Source organism: Haliotis rubra, unplaced genomic scaffold (assembly GCF_003918875.1).
Source record: "Haliotis rubra isolate DU_JTF1 unplaced genomic scaffold, ASM391887v1 Scf538, whole genome shotgun sequence".
NCBI classification, from domain to species: Eukaryota; Metazoa; Mollusca; class Gastropoda; order Lepetellida; family Haliotidae; genus Haliotis; species Haliotis rubra.
Window position 1 is genome coordinate 487,460 of NW_025767233.1, and position 23,601 is coordinate 511,060.

Sequence of the window (23,601 nt, forward strand, 5' to 3'; positions counted from 1 at the left end):
TTGGAAAGCTTAATCTGTGAATACGTTATCTTCTGAGGTATTGTCAGTAACACATCTGTAATACATAGTTTGAGAACGAGTGAGAACAGGTTCACGCCGCTTTTAGCGAGGCACTCCAGAAAGGACTTCACACATTCTACCTGTGCGGAAAATCGAACCCGTGTTTTCGGCGAGAAAAGCCCATGCTTTAACCATTAGGCTGCCCCATCGCCACGTTCAATATGAGATCATCCCTGAGTAAGTATATTTGGTCGATCGATCTCCATGTCATCGATTCCGTGTTATGATGTGTCTGTGACGTCACAGTTCCAACTTAACCTGGCAGGCACATGACACCGGCATCTTCCGAGTGGTCACAATTGTTGCTGCCCCACAAGGGGTGCCGACAGTAGCCGATGTTGCTCTCGTTGCCGATACAGTTCATGTCGTCAACCAATATGTCTCCATTGCCCCGTCCGTAGTAAGCGTTGGGTACTGGAATGCTCAGTGTACTGAAACAATCATGATTTTCATACAAATCTTCTTTCAGTGGCGTTGCCTACATTCCTACTCGTACTGTGTGTATACAAGAAGATGCACAATATAACCGGTTCACCGGTATTTACCGGCTCAGGCATGAAAACGATACGTATTGCGATACGCTGATCGAAAACCGGTCTTTTGACTTTCATTCGGAAAACTTTGTAACACTCGGAAATCTTCGGATGTTTCCTTGTTTCATTTGTGCCAAATATTATTTACATTTCTATTTTGTCATGGTTAAAAGTGGTGGGCACCTGTAGCCGTCAGTCCCAGGTGGGTCAGGCGAGGACAACACAAAGCTGCCGGAAACACATTTTGCCAGGGACTTATAAGTACAATATAGAATTACATAAGTAACATTTGACATGAAAGCTATGGGCCTTACTATATTTTCAACAAGGGAAAAAACAAACAACAGTGAAAGTTCCAGGAGAAAATAACATACTTCCAAAATCCAAGCTGCTTACAAATGACGTTGGCTTCAGGTATTCCCCAGCCGTCGTCACAGACGGTACCCCACGTCCCCAGGTTCAAGATCTCTACCCGGCCAGTGTGAGAGTCAGAGCCACCAACCAGGCGCACGCTTACGTTGAGCAAACCAGCTGAAAGGAAATTTAAATGCAAGGAGACCAGGTAACGGAGAATCTGTCTGTAGAGAACTAGGTGTGAAGCAAACAAAATGGTGACATAACCACCGGCACGCCCAAAGCCGACAAGTATAGCTCACTGGACTTTCAAACAGAACGGTTATATACATATTGTTGAAGGACCATGTGACATCTCACTGTATCTGCAAGAATGGGATGTATCCCCTGTATATAAATGCTCATATTCGATGTATAAAATTCTGGTTTAAGATATTGTGTATGCAAGAACATAGATTACCAAAAAAGGCTTATAACATGCTTGTTCATTTGGACAACATTGGTAAAGTGACGTGGGCATCTTATCTAAGAAATCTTCTGTTTTCACATGGTTATGGTTTTGTATGGTTAAGTCAGTCAGTTGGTGATGCAAGTTTGTTTTTAACTCAGTTCCGAGAAAGAAGTCTTAATATGTTTAATCAAGAATGGCATTCAGTAATACATAATAGTTCACGGTACGACTCTACGACAAATCCCTACTCCAGCCGGAGAAATATCTGTCGTTTTTAACATCAAAGAAATTAAGATATCCATTTATACGTTTTAGGTTAGGTTTGATCAACATAATGGTAAACGAAGGAAGACGTTTTTATATTGAACGATGCAAGAGAATATGCCCATTGTGTAATATAGATGTGGAAAATGAAATCCATTTTTTGCTTGTATGTCCTTTGTATAAAGATTTGCGTACGAAATATATAGCTGAATATTATCTACGTAAGCCACCTACATTAGCATTTAAACTACTTCTTTCATCAACTGACCAGCATGTAATAATAAAGCTGTCGTACTATATCAATTATGCTCTTATTAAACGTAACAATCTGATAAAAAGTGTTGTATGTCCATCGTATTTCACTACTTGTACATAATTTACTGCCTGTATCATGATTTGCTGTTTGGATCACTAATTACTACTTATTGCACCATATGTATAATGTATATGTATAACTCCAATGTATATGGGCCGGAGGCCTTTTGTACAATAAACATCTTTGACCTTTGAATGAAACTGATGACGAAATGCAAGGTTTACAGTATACTACTTGTGTGGAAGTGAAAGTGGTGTAGGAGGAACACTATGTAACACTTGCGAAGAATATTATGAATAAATGTTATTTAGAAATATACTACAAACAAAAAGTATGGGAACACCCTAAAATTTGATAGTCATATACAAACTTAATAGTGATGAGGTCATTTATAACTTGTTTGAGTGGCATTTTTGAAGTTGAGACGTACAATATGGAACAGGTTTTTATGGATAACAACTTCTTTATTTCGTGAGTGCGACGTTTCGATACAGATTCTTGTACCGTTGTCAAGCAAACCAGAAATAAAGAAGTTGTTATCCATGAAAACTTGTTCCATATTGTAGGTCATTTATACTCTAAGGTAATTGCAACTTTTTGTGTGCTTAATGGGCACTTTAAACGACATGTTGGAACATGCAGTAAAGCAACCAATTCAATATTCGTTGAGTTTGAGTGAAATGAAACATTGAACAAAACAGCGAAAAACAAGGATGGTGAAACACACCAGCACCATGTTTGATTCAAACGCCCAAGCACAACAGCCAAGTGCATGTGGATGCAGACTTCCCATGCAGCGTGTCTCCAATAACCCCAAACGCATCCTATCCCCATGCTTGGTGGCCATGTGGTGTGCCGCCTCTTGGACAGTGTGATCTTGCCAACAGATGGCAACGGTGAACACGACCTCGACCTGGGGTTACCGTCGCTGTGAACGCGTCGTGTTTTCAGATAAGTCCCGATTCACTTTGCACTTCTAGATGTTCGTAGACGTTGAAATTAATGCCAAGCCTGTGTGAACCTCTCATCTGTGATATGCTGGTGGGTCGATTTGGTGAGGGAGTGGCATCACTATGGTGCCCAAACCCCACTTCATTTCGTGTAAAGAAGGGTTGATGCGCAGCAATATTGACATCCATTGTTCACCCCGTTGCAAGGCGTGTTGGTTGATGTTTTGTCTTTGGGGAGCACAACGCCAGGGCTCGCGACGTACACAAATCACCAGTGATCCAGTAGTACAAAATTCATAGAATGCCATGGACAGCTATGAGCCCAGACCTTTACTCGTCTGGGACATGATAGGGAGACGGGTGAACGTCATTGGCTGCCCACCGGCCAGGCCAACTCAATTTGAGGAGTGAGACAGACTCCCTGAAATCTACATTGGGAAACTGAAACGCAGTTATCCATAAAAACTTGTTTCATATTGAAACGCAGTATGCCTCGTTGAACGAATGGTAAATCCTACATCAGTATCCACACTCGCATACTTTGACATTTTCTAACTTACGCTTATCGTTCTTCAAGATCGTTGGCGGATATAACATCTAACAACCTTTGAATATCCATTTGCATTTTGAAGAATAGAATAGTAACGTACAAACCCTTGTCAGGAAGATCCATACAAGAATTGGTGTTCAGCAAGCCATGTTTGTCGTAACACGTGTTACATCTGGAGATCGGGTGGTTATGGCATGTATCGCTGCCAGGATATCAACCACCGGCATGTATGAAAGAGACACGATTATTTACACAGCTGCAGTGTAGAAACAAACAAACACACCAAAAGACCCACCTGGTGGACAGCTAATCCCGACATCCTCATCATGGCCGCAATCTCCGGTGCCGTACGGTCTTTGAGGGCAACTAGCCAGTGACAGTTCTGACCCCGTACACGCCACGTCATCCATCCAAACAGGTCCAGTCCCCTGCCCATACCATGCGTTGGAGTAAGAAACCGGATGATCTCTGCCGGCCAGTAATGAATATATCTTATATACGTGTACTCAGCTCACGTGTCTCTGTCATTCAATATTTAATGTCATAGACATATACGTCTATCCCTGTGAGAACCATTTTGAATCTGTTATCACCCTGAAAGCATCATGTATTCTGACAGTTACGACTTTGGTACCCAGTCCAAGTTTTCCTTTGGAATGTGTTGTATATGTGTAATTTGAGTGAGTGAGTTTAGTTTTACGTTGCACTCAGCACTATTCCAGCTATATGACAGCGGTCTGTAAATAATCGAGTCTGGACCAGACAACCCAGTGATCAACAGCATGAACATCAATCTACGCAATTCGGATACGATGACATGTGTCAACCAAGTCATCGAGCCTGACCACCCGATTCCGTTAGTCGCCTCTTACGACAAGCATGGGTTACTGAAGATCAATTCTAACCCGAATCTTCACGGGTATGAGCCATCTGAATGTGTTACAACAATCAGTTGCCAACTAAACTGCGGTAGTATTGCCATTCCTCGACATGCATGCAAGAACGTACGTTGACATGCCAAGCATCCTACAAGCAACTGCAGCATTATCGTGTCGTGCGAACCCGTCATCACAAGCTGAACCCCACTGCCCATTCACAAACACTTCAAGGCGTCCTTCTGTTGGGATGCGACCGTCTGCCAGTCGCGCTGTCACATTCGCTGTGGATGCTGAAGATCGACACATGACACTTACATCTTCCGAATGATCACAAACATTATTTCCCAAAGCGTTGTGATGGCAGCTTGACACTGACGTCTCATTGCCCCGACAGTTGATGCTGTCCAGCCATATCTTGCCTGTGCCCTGGCCGTAGGGAGCACCGATAACTGTCACAGCCGCGCCGCTAAATACAGATGTTACATATTACAAGATGCTACATACTACAAGATGCTACATACTACAAGATGTTACACATTACAAGATGATACATATTACAAGATGATACATACTACAAGATGTTACATATTACAAGATGATACATATAACAAGATGGTACATACAGTCAAATCCCGATGAGTCGAATGCCGGTGTCTCGAATATAATGCATAACTCGAAGTACCTGTCGGTCCCGACCATTCCCTGTTATAATTGTCATCATTTGAATACCGGTTACACGAATTCGTGTCATAAATACACATGATGACTCGAGAAGGAAATTTGGTCCCATGAGATTCAAAGGTATCTATTAGTGATAGGGAAATCATTAGATAAACAAATGCTTAGGCAGAGGAATTAGGACTGGATCATCATTTTTTTCTACCCTCATAGACATACCTATGTCTCGAATACATCGATAAGTCGAATTTATTACTTGGTCCCCAGCGATTCGACTCATCGGGATTTGACTGTATTACAAGATGATACATACTACAGGATGATACATATTACAAGATGTTACATATTACAAGATGACACATATTACAAGATGACACATACTACAAGATGACACATACTACAGGATGATACATATTACAAGATGATACATATTACAAGATGATACATATTACAAGATGACACATACTACAGGATGATACATATTACAAGATGTTACATATTACAAGATGACACATATTACAAGATGATACATATTACAGGATGATATTACAAGATGATACATATTACAAGATGACACATACATACTACAGGATGATACATATTACAAGATGTTACATATTACAAGATGACACATATTACAAGATGATACATACTACAGGATGATACATATTACAAGATGTTACATATTACAAGATGACACATATAACAAGATGATACATATTACAAGATGATACATATAACAAGATGATACATATTACAAGATGATACATACTACAGGATGATACATATTACAAGATGTTACATATTACAAGATGACACATATTACAAGATGACACATATTACAAGATGACACATACTACAGGATGATACATATTACAAGATGATACATATTACAAGATGATACATATTACAAGATGACACATACTACAGGATGATACATATTACAAGATGTTACATATTACAAGATGACACATATTACAAGATGATACATACTACAGGATGATACATATTACAAGATGATACATATTACAAGATGACACATATTACAAGATGATACATACTACAAGATGTTACATATAACAAGATGATACATATTACAAGATGATACATATTACAAGATGACACATACTACAGGATGATACATATTACAAGATGTTACATATTACAAAGAGTCAGAACAGGTTTGTTGCTAAGTGGGAACCACTTAAACAGCCTGTTACCTATCTCATGATCCGAAATTATTGGATACAGAATTGCTTCCAATCACCACTGCCAAACGTACATTTGTTTGAAAGAAGGAACTAAACACCCACATAGATAGAACAAGTATATATGGATTTCAACTTCATTTATTCTAGAGCACGACGTTTCGATACAGGTTCTTGTATCGTTTTCATTCTCACTTGAAAACGATACAAGAACCTGTATCGAAACGTCGTGCTCTAGAATAAAAGAAGTTGTCATCCATATATACTTGTTCTATCTGACATCCAACTTCTAAAAATGCCACTCAAGGAAGATAAACACCCGCAGTGTATCAAAGGGTCAGCAGCAACTTACAATCCTCTATCAGTCTGGCCGCCTCCTGATTCAGCGTGTACATAATTGTTACTGGATTGATGCTTTCATGGCACCGAAGTAGAAGTAGTTCATTTCAGGGTAAGAGGGTTTCACAATAACGGTGAAGATTTAAAAGGTTTGTGCCCTATTAAGTGTTATGTGTAGGATTTTAGGATATAACCCAACCTTCATGTTTTTGTTCCGAATGCAATACATAATTGGATATCATATTGAAATGAGTGAAATAATGCATCTATTATCAGAGATAAGATTCTGAAAAGGAATACACAAGAATGTTTTTGTTTTCGGACGTGTGGAATTGAGATGCATTTTTAATACAAAAAACATGTTCACCCATACATTCGATACAAAGTCTAGAAAATGGATATAGGTGAGAGTGACCTCTAGGTGTAAGCAATAGGATGGCTGGTAAGATTAAGCGATGGGTATGTGTTAAGAATACAAAAACGATGTACTTACAATGGTAATCCCATCTGACGGCATACAACATCTGCGGCGTTGTTGGAGAAGTGGTCACCACAGATGGTCCCCCATGTTCCCTCCACGTTCATCTCAAGACGGCCTTGGAACTTAGTTGGGCCGTCAGCAAGACGCAACTTGGGAACATCTGTAGAGAAATAACTCATCTCATTGTATATGTTGCTCAGGTTTCATGTATCCTGTACTTAGTGTGTATCACATTTATACTGGTGCACCAATACGTCTGTACACTAACACAATCATGTAAACATTCCATGAAACTGCCAGCCATAAACATACAAAATATTCGAGTAGGGAATGCCAGAGTTAGTATGCTATGAATTTCGTAATTTAAATAGAGAATTAATCTCCCACTCAGGAAGTGGCGCACCTTCACTACAGAGAACACCGACGTCGTCTTGATGTTGGCAGTGAGAGTTGTACCAACCGTTGCTTGTACATTCAGCGACATTGTCCTCAGTGCCAATACATCTAACGTTATCAAGCAGTACAGCACCAGAGCCTTGTCCAAAGTATGCATTACCAATCGCCATACTGCCAAGCCTGCAACAGAAGTGAACAGTTTAACATATCGTAACACTGACTGGGATGTTTGTCTTGTGAAATACAAAGGCGTTTAAACCTGTATTTCATATATGTCGTGAAAGTATCAACATGAATACCAAAGCGACAACATTCCCCTAACACTGCAACGTTTGCATCCTTTGACCTCCAAACATTTTTTACAAAACCATTCACAACCATTTATCAACACCCCTAGATCATATAGAAGCCACAAAATCCTTTCATAAGAAATCTCTGCCAAAAGCAGAGTCCATTGTACAGTTGCGACTATATCATGAGCAGATATTTGTTTCTGCAGTATTACAGCTGTATGATGTTGTTTGTAAACAAATCGGATCTGAACCAGACAATCCAGTGATTGTCACCATGCGATACGATGACAGAGCATGTGTTTATGAATCACTATGAAATAGTGATGATACCATGTGTTCGCGAATAGGTTCGTGTATCCTGCCCCTCCGGTGGCACCCGTCATAAACATATGCTAAGTCTTGTCAATTGTTCATCTGAAATAATTCGGGAACATATGGTATAAGTCAAAATAAGGAATTGCAATGGACATAATTTTTGTCACTGATGCATCAACGTTTACATTGGCGGGCGGCTGAGCGGAGACACACTGGTTAACCCGTGGAGATAACATTTCCACTAATAACAATACACTATATGTTTAAGCAGACTCGGCAACAAGAGCACCATTAGCAACAACAGTTGCGTTCAGATCAGCCAGATTAGGTTCAAACTACGGAGTGTTTCTCATGCTAGAACACTAATTACGAGTACATCTGTATTTGATGTGCACCTGTCAATGACGTATGTCACATGACGTACCGCTCTAATCCTAACATATGGCAGACAACTTGTGCCTCTCTGTTCCCGAACCTGTCGTCACACACCGTGCCCCACGTGTTGTTGTAGAACACCTCCACACGACCATTCGACGTCGACGTCCCATTCACAAGGCGGACCGTCACGGTTGTTGCTGATACAAGATACATAGTTACTAGTGCTAAGTGACTGGCTGTATCGGGGACATCTGGATATGCTGGTAACACGGTTGCTCATCAAGTCACTTCACAAATATGGATCTTACATATGCGTTTTTTTCCAGTTATTTCGGGTTTTGTGGGTGGGGGTGGGGGTGGGGTGGCTTATTTGGCAAGAAAATTCACAATGTAATTATTTTGTGGTCTTAAACAAAAGTCACAGAGGTCGACATAACGTATCAAGCGTTTTTCACGGGAGTGAAATATCTGTTTTATGTCAGATAAAGTGTTTCACCACTAATCCACTATATTTATTAAAAACTCATGAACAGCTTCAGGTATGACATCATCCATGATAGCAACTTTGAGGCACCGGGGACAGCTGAACGTAGTGTCCCTCCATTGATATTTCCTTTGGTAGACCATGCACTGTGCAGGAATGTGAAGGTGCTACCTACCGGCCTGGCAGACCACTCCGGCATCCTCCCGCTGGTTACAGTTGCTCTGCCCCCAGGGGGCGTGCGTGCACTCCCCCAGAGACAGCTCGGACCCGTCACACTTAACATCGTCAAGTATAGTAGGAAGGTGTCCTTGACCAAAGAAGGACTGAAGCCGGGGCATTGCCCCGTCTCTAAAGGAAGAAAATTTTGCTTGATATATGCCACATTAATAATTCAATGTTGTCTTTTGCGTCAAGAATATGAACTTATAATTAATTTTACTTCAAATAAAAAACATAACAACATAACGCTGTTTTCCTTGACGTGATTCTGTGTGTTGAGATATATATTGATTTCAGATCTGCATGCCTCCTTGTGTGCACTATATTCTACTACTAAGCTACCGGGCAAAAGAAAGTCATCTCCGACTTCACTTGAACACAAAACAGAAACAAAGACGTATGTGAGACAAACAGAAATCATTTTCCAATAATTTGACTGAAAATTCATTGTATTGCTGGTCTTTCAACACTTCACCCCTGTATCGCTGGGCATTCAGATGTCCTCGCATGATAACCAGTCTTCTTGTGCTCTGGCCACAAATGTCACCCTTCTCCGTCGAACGGATGAACTTCTAGGGAGCATTTTGGCGCCAGTCGCTCTCCTCTACGTCGAAAAACTCGAACTCTCCATCGTTTCTAAACCGACTGACCCAACTTTCATCTGCGCACTCTCTCCCAGTCACGTGGCTGCCACCGACGTACAGTTCGTGCCCATTGCAGTCTGCTTGACGGTGTAGACGAGCAAAAGTCATTCCACGGAAGGGCGGTAGGCTCGTGTACCAGCGGTACTAAGTCGTCGAAGGACTGTTCGTCTGCTTATGGCGTGTACTGATGAACTGTCGCCGCCGTACCGCAGATGGATCTGCCGGATGTAGCGGTCTTCAGCCGGTGTCGTGACTCTTGGCTATGGGCGGTCTTGGGTCTGTTTGCTGGTACCGGTTTATCAATTTGCTGATTGAGGCCTGGCTGCAGTTGAAGGTTCTTGCCAGCTGACGTTGTGAAGTCCCCATATTGGCATACCGATCGCCCGGTCTCGTTCCGCGTGCGTAAGTTTTGGCATATTCGTGGTGGTGTTTTGGTTACTGCATGCCTGCTGTGTTCAATATCGGAAAAATGCACGATTCGTACGAAGTTTTCAGACAGCTGCGTTGTTATCGGGATCATGTTGCGTTTTGGCGAATATTTCTGCTTGGGTTTAAACCTGTAACAACGTGTTTCTTTTTTATACTATTACATTAAAAGTGATAACTTTCTTTTGTCTGCTAGTTTATGATACTAACGCAGGGAGTCCGAGCATTCGGCAAACGACTTGGGCGTCCATGTTGCTCCAGTAATCATCGCAAACAGTCCCCCAGCTACCATTGTAGTAGACCTCCACCCGACCTTCTGTATTCATAGCCCCACCAACCAACCGTACTGCGACACAGTCCCCAGTTGTGGAGCCATCTGTAACAACCAACAAGTCATGTGGCTGCAGTAAACATCAACTAACATGCCTCTCTGATGATAAATAATCATATAACATGTTCGTAGGCACACGTTTAAAATGTCCACTCGGAACGTTGGTAGATTGATGAACCATGTATGAGACTATTTCGATATATTCGTTATGTCGTTTGTAGACTACAGTTTTACCCAAATAAGGACAAGTAACATCAAATACTTGTAACGCTCTTTGTATTACCATTCCATATACAAGGTAAGGGTAGGTATACTGCAGATGGTCGCATTAATATTACACACACCTAGCTATTACATTCTGGTTATCAATGATTGGAGAATAGTATTTAGACAAAATCATTCAAGAAATAAGACGAAGCATCATCTGCACAGGGGTACACAACATATTCTGTTACATTCTTTGATCATTATTTATCAGGTAAAGGTTTTTGACAAACTCAAATTATAAGTATTAATATGAGACGTCTGAAAACGAACTAGATATATAACACGAGTCACGGTGTAAAGGCGTTCATCAGTTACATTCAGAAACTGTTTTTTTGTTATTGTTTGCTGATAATAGAGAGCCTGGTGGGCGATCTGTCTAAGGCGCCAGGCTAGTGATCCAGCTAGTTTAAGGTGACGGGATGGAGCCCAACTGTGATCCAGTGTAAAAACCTTGGAGTCAACTTTGTGTGCAGACTATTTCAGTGTTGTCACCGGTGTACAATACACAATCCTGTGCACTGTACCAGCGTCCCACGAATCCGTTGGTATATGACCAGATGGTGGCCACAGAAATATGTGTAAACACCCAGGTACGGGTACAGGAACGTTCAGTAAAACTTGGACAAAGTACTGTGACTATGTGTCCCAGGCCACCCCGCTGTGAATGGGTACCTCGTAAGGATGGGAAAGCCACCTTACCTTGGTGCGCCTAGTGTCTGCAACAGTTGTATGATCCCCAGGGAGGTGACATTGAAAATATGATGTGTCGTTAAGATTGACATCCAATGATCGAGGGAACCAAAGCGCCTTGAGCATGCATCTACATTGGATGCGCTAGAGGGCTATATAATGTTATAGTGTTACAATGATTCACTATATCCGGTTTACAAAATCAGTTAAAGGTGCTGGAACAATTGTGTGGATGTTGTGTTATCACTGAAGTTGTTGTCTTTATAAACGAAGGTAAGTCAGCAAGATGTATGATAATGGCTGACAACAGCATACACTTTAGAGATAAGCTGTTGGCACAGAGAAGGAATGGACTAAGATTATCACTGCAGTTAAACTCACCTGAACACAGGACTGACGCATCCTCATCATGTCGACAGCTGGACCGCCCCCAGCCCCTGTGCCCGCACTGGTTGAGGTTCGTCTCAGTTCCCTGACACATCAGATCATCAAGCCATATTGGACCTGACCCAGGGCCGTACGCTGCTCGGGCCACTGCCACAGAGCCGGATCTGTGACCCCAAGGGGAAATTACACACTTACCTGTAAGGCTACCTACTACTACTACTACTATTACTACTACTACTACTACTACTACTACTAGCAGTAGTAGTAGTAGGAGGAGGAGGAGGAGTTCATGTATGCTTCACCTATTGTGTTGTTCCAGTTTGCGCCGTGTGAATTTACTTTTTCAAGAAGAATACAGCATACTCTTGACCAGCATGCAGTCACCTACATGTATGTCGATGACAGATCTAGGTCTTGGCTCGCCGATGGAGTCAGTGAAGGTACATTGGTCAGCAAAATCAACTTTTCGAACTGAAGCCCCAAATGCATCTATATGTAGCTGACCATAACATGACATGGCGGCCGGCGTTACGTGACTGTATAACTGTGAAGGTGGAACTATCTCCACCTGGTGTGCCCTCTGGGAAACTATGTAGTTTTTACCTGGTGTGAAATTGATTTCTTTCTCAACGTTATTAAAGTAACATTGCAATGTTTGGTTCAGGGAAATGATACAGTTGAGAAGCTGTTACGCGGCGGCTGACACACAACGACAGCAGTGTAGTAGACTCGAGTCAACAAGTACAACAAGTACAACAAGTACAACAAGTACAACAAGGAGAATCTAGCAATTGAAACTTTCAGTTTTAACTTGCTTAACACTTGTAGTGAGTGAGTATGGTTTTACGCCGCTTTTAGCAATATTCCAACAATATCACGGCGGGGCACACCTGAAATGGGCTTCACACATTGAACCCATGTGGCGAATCAAACCCGGGTATTCAGCGTGACGAGCGGACGCTTTAACCATTAGGCTACCCCAACGCCCCTCACTTGTGATGAAAAATGTCTAAGTGGTAATTACGCATTGTATCCAAGCGACCGACAGATAACGGCAGCTTCTTTTCCGCCGAAGTTGTCGTCGCACACCGTGCCCCAGGTGTTGTTGTAGAAGACTTCGACTCGGCCCTCAGATGGCGTGGCGCCTCCAGCAAGACGGACTGCGGTCATGTTGGCAGTGGCTAGAACAGGCATACCCTTGTGTCAAGCTTGATTACAATCTGTCTACTGAAGTCCTACATGCATTTAATGCTGTTTCTTATTACGACAATATAGTATTCGATACTGAAGCATGGAAAACATTCTGGAGCACATCACGTTAAGTAGGTCTGATTATATTGAATTATCTTTCTTCTAAAGATAGACGTTGCGTTTAGGAATTGGTTGAGGACTCCACATGTCACCGCGTTTATATTTGCACTGAATACCAAATTTTAGATTTTAGATACGTCAAACGAGCTGTTTGCCTGCTACATCGGAAGCCCATACTCAAACCTTTCCTCCGGCTCTCCACTCTGCTCCCACTGAAATGTGTTTCCTTCGGCTCTACTTTCCAATAAAACTGAAATGTGTTTCCTCCGGCTCTACTCCCCCCTCCCACTGAAATGTGTTTCCTTCGGCTCTGCTTTCCCCTCCCACTGAAATGTGTTTCCTCCGGCTCTACTTTCCCTCCCACTGAAATGTGTTTCCTCCGGCTCTACTCTCCCCTCCCACTGAAATGTGTTTCCTCCGGCTCTACTTTCCCCTACCACTGAAATGTGTTTCCTCCGGCTCTACTCTCCCCTCCCACTGAAATGTGTTTCCTCCGTCTCTACTTTCCCCTACCACTGAAATGTGTTTCCTCCGTCTCTACTTTCCCCTACCACTGAAATGTGTTTCCTCCGGCTCTACTTTCTCCTCCCACTGAAATGTGTTTCCTCCGGCTTTACTCCCCCCTCCCACTGAAATGTGTTTCCTCCGGCTTTACTCTCCCCTCCCACTGAAATGTGTTTCCTCCGGCTCTACTTTCCCCTCCCACTGAAATGTGTTTCCTCCGGCTCTACTTTCCCCTCCCACTGAAATGTGTTTCCTCCGGCTCTACTCTCCCCTCCCACTGAAATGTGTTTCCTCCGGCTCTACTTTCCCCTACCACTGAAATGTGTTTCCTCCGGCTCTACTCTCCCCTCCCACTGAAATGTGTTTCCTCCGTCTCTACTTTCCCCTACCACTGAAATGTGTTTCCTCCGTCTCTACTTTCCCCTACCACTGAAATGTGTTTCCTCCGGCTCTACTTTCTCCTCCCACTGAAATGTGTTTCCTCCGGCTTTACTCCCCTCCCACTGAAATGTGTTTCCTCCGGCTTTACTCCCCTCCCACTGAAATGTGTTTCCTCCGGCTCTACTTTCCCCTCCCACTGAAATGTGTTTCCTCCGGCTCTACTTTCCCCTCCCACTGAAATGTGTTTCCTCCGGCTCTACTCTCCCCTCCCACTGAAATGTGTTTCCTCCGGCTCTACTTTCCCCTCCCACTGAAATGTGTTTCCTCCGTCTCTACTTTCCCCTACCACTGAAATGTGTTTCCTCCGGCTCTACTTTCCCCTACCACTGAAATGTGTTTCCTCCGGCTCTACTTTCCCCTCCCACTGAAATGTGTTTCCTTCGGCTCTACTTTCCAATAAAACTGAAATGTGTTTCCTTCGGCTCTACTTTCCCTCCCACTGAAATGTGTTTCCTTCGGCTCTGCTTTCCCCTCCCACTGAAATGTGTTTCCTCCGGCTCTACTTTCCCCTCCCACTGAAATGTGTTTCCTCCGGCTCTACTCTCCCCTCCCACTGAAATGTGTTTCCTCCGGCTCTACTCTCCCCTCCCACTGAAATGTGTTTCCTCCGGCTCTACTCTCCCCTCCCACTGAAATGTGTTTCCTCCGGCTCTACTTTCCAATAAAACTGAAATGTGTTTCCTCCGGCTCTACTCTCCCCTCCCACTGAAATGTGTTTCCTCCGGCTCTACTTCCCCACCCCCACCCCATAGAAAAGGGTTTCTTCCGGCTCTACTCTCCCCTCCCACTTAAATGTTTTTCCCCCGGCTCTACCCTCCCCTCCCACTGACAAAATATGTGCACCCTGACCTTCCCCCCAGTTAGGCCCGGCTATTAACGTATGGTATCAACAATCGTCTGAACGTTAGGAAAGGTCTGCGACCACTGACTGACTTTGTCTGCTTCAACAAACCTCACCTGCTTGACAAATGACTCCCGCATCATGAGAATGTTGACACTGGTTAACTGTCCATCTTGGGAACTTGCACAATCCAAGATCTTCCTCGGTGCCAACGCAGTCCACATTACCCAACAAGACTGATCCAGAACCTTGGCCGAAACCCGCGTTGGAAATGGACACGGCATTGCCACTGAAGATAAGGCAAAGGATAAGGTTGAACAACTTAGCGTCTTGACAGCCCTTTGACAGATAATTACCAGTTAGTGGAATTACTGGACATTTTTTATATGTTAACCGTAAGTAAAATGAGGCCTCCAAGGGCACAAGTCAGGGAAAAGATAACCCGTTTATTCAACACAGGAAAATGTATAACATTGAAAGGTGAAGGCTGAGTTAATATATTTGGAATGTTTCAAAATCAGCATATTTTGTCTTCTGAAAACGTGTATAAAGTAAGGAATCACATCTCGTATAAATGATTATGATATATAAACATGACAATATTTGTGCAGTTTATTGGAGGTGGCCGGTGCATACCTTCTCAACTCCAGATCCGGAATGATAACATTTGTGTAATTTAATGTTGCTAGCGAGTGTTTACCCGCCCAACTACAACAGTTTACACTGATATACCTCCAACAATATAACGCTGATATACTCCAACAATATAACGCTGATATACCTCCAACAATATAACGCTGATATATACCTCCAACAATATAACGCTGATATACCTCCAACAATATAACGCTGATATACCTCCAACAATATAACGCTGATAGGCCTCCAACAATATAACGCTGATATACCTCCAACAATATAACGCTGATATCCTCGAACAATATAACGCTGATAGGCTCCAACAATATAACGCTGATATACAACTCCAACAATATAAATATAACGCTGATATACCTCCAACAATATAACGCTGATATATCCTAGAACAATATAACGCTATATACCTCCAACAATATAACGCTGATACTTCCAACAATATAACGCTGATATACCTCCAACAATATAACGCTGATATAACTCCTCCAACAATATAACGCTGATATACCTCCAACAATATGATAGATATACCTCCAACAATATAACTCCAACAATATAACGCTGATATACCTCCAACAATATAACGCTGATATATCCCTCTGATATATCCTAACGCTGATATCCTCGAAAATATAACGCAATATAACGCTGATAGGCTCCAACAATATAACGCTGATATACCTCCAACAATATAACGCTGATAGGCTCCAACAATATAACGCTGATAGGCTCCAACAATATAACGCTGATATACCTCCAACAATATAACGCTGATAGGCTCCAACAATATAACCCTGATATACCTCCAACAATATAACGCTGATATCCTCGAACAATATAACGCTGATAGGCTCCAACAATATAACGCTGATATACCTCCAACAATATAACGCTGATATACCTCCAACAATATAACGCTGATATACTCCAACAATATAACGCTGATATACCTCCAACACTATAACGCTGATTTACCTCCAACAATATAACGCTGATATACTCCAACAATATAACGCTGATATACCTCCAACAATATAACGCTGATATATACCTCCAACAATATAACGCTGATATACCTCCAACAATATAACGCTGATATACCTCCAACAATATAACGCTGATATCTGATATACCTCCAACAATATAACTGCTCGAACAATATAACGCTGATAGGCTCCAACAATATAACGCTGATATACCTCCAACAATATAACGCTGATATACCTCCAACAATATAACGCTGATATACTCCAACAATATAACGCTGATATACCTCCAACACTATAACGCTGATTTACCTCCAACAATATAACGCTGATATACTCCAACAATATAACGCTGATATACCTCCAACACTATAACGCTGATATACCTCCAACAATATAACGCTGATATACTCCAACAATATAACGCTGATATACCTCCAACACTATAACGCTGATATACCTCCAACACTATAACGCTGATATACCTCCAACACTATAACGCTGATTTACCTCAACAATATAACGCTGATATACCTAATGGCAACTTCATCGTCAGATATCAATCGTTTACATGTCCCTTACACATTTCTCGTTTATTACAGATCGAGCGCATTCGCATAATTTGCAATCCAAAAACGGATGGAGCAGGTGCCCCAAACTTCATTCACTCTTCCATATCTCGTAATATGTGTTAGGTCATAAAGCACATAGTGAGGTTGTATATCCTTCTGTTTGGATATAGTATTGTATTGCACGTACAACGATAGGTTGAGCATCCTGCAGACAACTGCCGCGTCTGCCGCGTCCCAGAGACTGTCACACACAGTCCCCCACACACCGCCGTGGAACACCTCCACGCGGCCCTCGACCTGGGAGCTGCCGTTCTCCAGACGGACCTGCACAGTCACATTCTGCTCTGAAATCAAATCAATGTCATCTTGAGGAACATTTATCTACTTTTTAAAATGTTTTAGTAAAACTATGTGCAACAACGCCGACCTCAAGTAACTTTGCGCTGATGTTGCGCAGACACTTTGATAATCACGGTATTCGAAATGGGCTGCCGCGCTGTCATCAAGTATGTGTCCATATACAAGGGCTAAGTACAACAGTAATCCATGTTTACATGAGATCATCATTAGGTGATGGCGTTCCTTCCTCCATCCTAGGTTAGCTTTGACCGTTTTCGTCATTCCTTCTACAGACGCCCAAATTTGAATGACCAAAAGAGTAATATCGACATTAGTACGCGACATTATTGAACACTGATGAATACAGATGTATTGTTATTAAAGTGTAGATCTCTTGACGGGATTGATCCTCTATCCTCATATCTCATGGTATGTATCAGCTGGGATAGTCTCCAGTCAGTATGGCGGATTGATGTATTTGTTGCCGATTGTCGGCAGTGTATACACCACGATAACACAGGTAGGGACACTTATGCTATTACTGGTTATCCAGATACTCACTGGGTTGACACTTGACACCGACATCTTCCCTATGTGAACAGTCGTTGACGCCCCAGGGGTGGTGGGTACAGTTGTCCACAGACGTTTCAGTACCGTTACAGACCATATCATCAAGCCAGATTGGGCCGGTTCCTGCTGCGTACATGTCATCACCCAATACGAGTCCTCTACAACATTTAGGGAACAGTCACCATCATACACGTGTCCTCTACAACAACATTTAGGGAACAGTCACCACCTAACACGTGTCCTCTACACCAACATTTAGGGAACAGTCACCATCATACACGTGTCCTCTACAACAACATTTAGGGAACAGTCACCACCTAACACGTGTCCTCTACACCAACATTTAGGGAACAGTCACCACCCAACACGTGTCCTTTACACCAACATTTAGGGAACAGTCACCACCCTACACGCCCTCTACAACAACATTTAGGCAACAGTCACCACCCAACACGTGTGCTTTACAACAACATTTAGGGAACAGTCACCACCCTATACGTGTCCTCTACAACAATATTTAGGGAACAGTCACCACCCTACACGCCCTCTACAACAACATTTAGGCAACAGTCACCACCCAACACGTGTCCTTTACACCAACATTTAGGGAACTGTCACCACCCTATACGTGTCCTCTACACCAACATTTAGGGAACAGTCACCACCTAACACGCCCTCTACAACAACATTTAGGCAACAGTCACCACCCAACACGTGTCCTTTACACCAACATTTAGGGAACAGTCACCACCCTACACGCCCTCTACAACAACATTTAGGCAACAGTCACCACCCAACACGTGTGCTTTACACCAACATTTAGGGAACAGTCACCATCATGCACGTGTCCTCTACACCAACATTTAGGGAACAGTCACCATCATACACGTGTCCTCTACAACAACATTTAGGGAACAGTCACCACCCAACACGTGTCCTCTACAACAACATTTAGGGAACACTCACCACCCTACACGTGTCCTCTACAACAATATTTAGGGAAAAGTCACCACCCTATACGTGTCCTATACAACAACATTTAGGGAACAGTCACCACCCAACACGCCCTCTACAACAACATTTAGGCAACAGTCACCACCCAACACGTGTGCTTTACAACAACATTTAGGGAACACTCACCACCCTACACGCCCTCTACAACAACATTTAGGCAACAGTCACCACCCAACACGTGTCCTTTACACCAACATTTAGGGAACAGTCACCACCCTACACGCCCTCTACAACAACATTTAGGCAACAGTCACCACCCAACACGTGTGCTTTACAACAACATTTAGGGAACAGTCACCACCCTATACGTGTCCTCTACAACAACATTTAGGGAACAGTCACCACCCTACACGCCCTCTACAACAACATTTAGGCAACAGTCACCACCCAACACGTGTCCTTTACACCAACATTTAGGGAACTGTCACCACCCTATACGTGTCCTCTACAACAACATTTAGGCAACAGTCACCACCCAACACGTGTCCTTTACACCAACATTTAGGGAACAGTCACCACCCAACACGTGTGCTTTACAACAACATTTAGGGAACACTCACCACCCTACACGCCCTCTACAACAACATTTAGGCAACAGTCACCACCCAACACGTGTCCTTTACACCAACATTTAGGGAACAGTCACCACCCTACACGCCCTCTACAACAACATTTAGGCAACAGTCACCACCCAACACGTGTGCTTTACAACAACATTTAGGCAACAGTCACCACCCAACACGTTTCCTCTACAACAACATTTAGGCAACAGTCACCACCCAACACGTGTCCTCTACACCAACATTTAGGGAACAGTCACCACCCTATACGTGTCCTCTACACCAACATTTAGGGAACAGTCACCACCTAACACGGGTCCTCTACACCAACATTTAGGGAACAGTCACCACCCAACACGTGTCCTCTACACCAACATTTAGGGAACAGTCACCACCCAACACGTGTCCTCTACAACAACATTTCGGGAACAGTCACCACCCTACACGTGTCCTCTACAACAACATTTAGGGAACAGTCACCACCCAACACGTGTCCTCTACAACAACATTTAGGGAATAGTCACCACCCTATACGTGTCCTCTACAACAACATTTAGGGAACAGTCACCACCCTATACGTTTCCTCTACACAAGCATTTAGGGAACAGTCACCACCCTACACGCCCTCTACAACAACATTTAGGGAACAGTCACCACCCTACACGCCCTCTACAACAACATTTAGGGAACAGTCACCACCCAACACGTGTCCTTTACAACAACATTTAGGGAACACTCACCACCTTACACGTCCTCTACAACATTTAGGGAACAGTCACCACCCAATACGTGTCCTCTACAACAACATTTAGGGAACAGTCACCACCCTATACGTGTCCTCTACAACAACATTTAGGGAACAGTCACCACCCAACACGTCTCCTCTACACCAACATTTAGGGAACAGTCACCACCCAACACGTCCTCTACACCAACATTTAGGGAACAATCACCACTCAACACATGTCCTCTGCAATTAAATTTAGGCAACAGTGACCACCCAACACGTGTCCTCTACAACAACATTCAGCTGGATCTCCCAACAGCTACACAGTCACCCAGGTCGGTACATTGTAACGGGGAGCCTATAGCAGCTGGATCTCCCTACAGCCACACGGTCAGCCAGGTCGGTACATTGTAACGGAGACTATAGCAGCTGGATCTCCCTACAGCCACACGGTCAGCCAGGGCGGTACATTGTAACGGGGAGACTATAGCAGCTGGATCTCCCTACAGCCACCCACTCAGCCAGGTCGGTACATTGTAACGGGAGACTATAGCAGCTGGATCTCCCTACAGCCACCCAGTCAGCCAGGTCGGTACATTGTAACGGGAGACTATAGCAGCTGGATCTCCCTACAGCCACCCACTCAGCCAGGTCGGTACATTGTAACGGAGACTATAGCAGCTGGATCTCCCTACAGCCACCCAGTCAGCCAGGTCGGTACATTGTAACGGGAGACTATAGCAGCTGGATCTCCCTACAGCCACCCAGTCAGCCAGGTCGGTACATTGTAACGGGAGACTATAGCAGCTGGATCTCCCTACAGCCACCCACTCAGCCAGGTCGGTACATTGTAACGGAGACTATAGCAGCTGGATCTCCCTACAGCCACACGGTCAGCCAGGGCGGTACATTGTAACGGGGAGACTATAGCAGCTGGATCTCCCTACAGCCACACGGTCAGCCAGGTCGGTACATTGTAACGGGAGACTATAGCAGCTGGATCTCCCTACAGCCACACGGTCAGCCAGGGCGGTACATTGTAACGGGGAGACTATAGCAGCTGGATCTCCCTACAGCCACCCACTCAGCCAGGTCGGTACATTGTAACGGGAGACTATAGCAGCTGGATCTCCCTACAGCCACCCAGTCAGCCAGGTCGGTACATTGTAACGGAGACTATAGCAGCTGGATCTCCCTACAGCCACCCACTCAGCCAGGTCGGTACATTGTAACGGGAGACTATAGCAGCTGGATCTCCCTACAGCCACCCAGTCAGCCAGGTCGGTACATTGTAACGGAGACTATAGCAGCTGGATCTCCCTACAGCCACCCACTCAGCCAGGTCGGTACATTGTAACGGGAGACTATAGCAGCTGGATCTCCCTACAGCCACCCACTCAGCCAGGTTGGTACATTGTAACGGAGACTATAGCAGCTGGATCTCCCTACAGCCACCCACTCAGCCAGGTCGGTACATTGTAACGGAGACTATAGCAGCTGGATCTCCCTACAGCCACACAGTCAGCCAGGTCGGTACATTGTAACGGGAGACTATAGCAGCTGGATCTCCCTACAGCCACCCACTCAGCCAGGTCGGTACATTGTAACGGAGACTATAGCAGCTGGATCTCCCTACAGCCACCCACTCAGCCAGGTCGGTACATTGTAACGGAGACTATAGCAGCTGGATCTCCCTACAGCCACACGGTCAGCCAGGGCGGTACATTGTAACGGGGAGACTATAGCAGCTGGATCTCCCTACAGCCACACGGTCAGCCAGGTCGGTACATTGTAACGGGAGACTATAGCAGCTGGATCTCCCTACAGCCACCCACTCAGCCAGGGCGGTACATTGTAACGGGGAGACTATAGCAGCTGGATCTCCCTACAGCCACACGGTCAGCCAGGTCGGTACATTGTAACGGAGACTATAGCAGCTGGATCTCCCTACAGCCACACGGTCAGCCAGGGCGGTACATTGTAACGGGGAGCCTATAGCAGCTGGATCTCCCTACAGCCACCCACTCAGCCAGGTCGGTACATTGTAACGGGAGACTATAGCAGCTGGATCTCCCTACAGCCACACAGTCAGCCAGGGCGGTACATTGTAACGGGGAGACTATAGCAGCTGGATCTCCCAACAGCGGATACTGAGATGCACTCTGTTTTCGGGCCTTCGCTGATTCAAAGGCAAAGTTGTTTATGCTTATGATTTCAACAACATTTTAACAAAAAAAATCAATGAACCCTCCTTCATAAAACACGGTCTGGGTTTGCCTGGCTGTCAGAAACAGTTACAGAAGAAAAGAAATAAAGAGTTATGTTAAAGTATTGTGTATATTTCTATATTTCAATGCACGAAAGCATGTATATGGTTCTAATGACGGCTTACGAACTGTATCCCAACATTCTGCAGACGACAGTAGCTTCTCTTTTGTCAAAGCTGTCATCGCAGACAGTACCCCATAGCCCGAATAGCTGCAGCTCCACGCGGCCCTGATACTGGTCCAGGCCATCCGATAGACGTACCTTCAACCCAGTGCCACTCGCTGAAACAGATAACTCCTGTTTAGACATCATCAAGCCATCCTAATTTGATTAATAACTCACAAGGTGCGACTATGACTCAGATACTTGATGATCTTTGTTAGTAAGTGTCCCGTCACACATACAATGCACAAGTATTTATCAGAAGCTGGCTACGTACGTTTATCAAGTAACCGTCAGACGGGACACTGTGCATGGCCGTGTAAGACCATGCGTTAGATAATCGATAACAGAAATGAATGGAGTAGATGCTAACATGGCACTGGAAGACAGATGACGCCTGCGTTCTCCGTGTTGTGGCACTTGTTGGATCCCCAAGGTTTGTGATCGCAGGCTCCAAGGCCGGTCTCGCTCCCGGTGCATCGCACGTCGTCTAACCACACTGGCTGGTTGGGAACACCCGAGCCATTGGTGAAGTAGGAATTAGTCAGTGGCACAGCATAAACACTGCACAGAGGAGTAGAGAAAGGATGAGCCAGTAGGCACATCAGCAGCAAGTTACATAAGTGTTCTTACATGACTGTTACTGGCAACTACAATGGTATATATGAGTAAAACATACGAAAATTAAACTATTGAATTTTGTGTTCATATGACTTAGATATGACTTAGATGATGACGTCTGTCCCAGACAGGGACA

General features: G+C 44.0%; 1 protein-coding gene across 4 annotated transcripts in view; it reads right to left on the bottom strand.

Annotated features, from left to right (window-relative positions):
- LOC124253291 (deleted in malignant brain tumors 1 protein-like) overlaps positions 1-23,601 on the bottom strand; it is a 130,411-nt gene that overhangs the window by 101,019 nt on the left and 5,791 nt on the right. For all 4 annotated transcript variants that reach the window (XR_006892159.1, XR_006892160.1, XM_046687034.1 and 1 more), the window contains exons 5-20: positions 23,218-23,408; positions 22,807-22,963; positions 18,105-18,271; positions 17,392-17,548; positions 15,106-15,278; positions 12,917-13,073; positions 11,887-12,056; positions 10,428-10,593; positions 9,104-9,276; positions 8,491-8,641; positions 7,466-7,638; positions 7,075-7,222; positions 4,487-4,822; positions 3,774-3,946; positions 968-1,124; positions 319-491 (exon numbers count right to left, since the gene is read on the bottom strand). Coding sequence is in view for 2 of the 4 variants with exons in the window: in XM_046687034.1 (XP_046542990.1) it covers positions 319-491; positions 968-1,124; positions 3,774-3,946; positions 4,487-4,822; positions 7,075-7,222; positions 7,466-7,638; positions 8,491-8,641; positions 9,104-9,276; positions 10,428-10,593; positions 11,887-12,056; positions 12,917-13,073; positions 15,106-15,278; positions 17,392-17,548; positions 18,105-18,271; positions 22,807-22,963; positions 23,218-23,408 (2,822 nt within the window). In the remaining 2 variants the exon portion in view is untranslated. The remainder of the gene's footprint in view (positions 1-318; positions 492-967; positions 1,125-3,773; positions 3,947-4,486; positions 4,823-7,074; positions 7,223-7,465; positions 7,639-8,490; positions 8,642-9,103; positions 9,277-10,427; positions 10,594-11,886; positions 12,057-12,916; positions 13,074-15,105; positions 15,279-17,391; positions 17,549-18,104; positions 18,272-22,806; positions 22,964-23,217; positions 23,409-23,601) is intronic.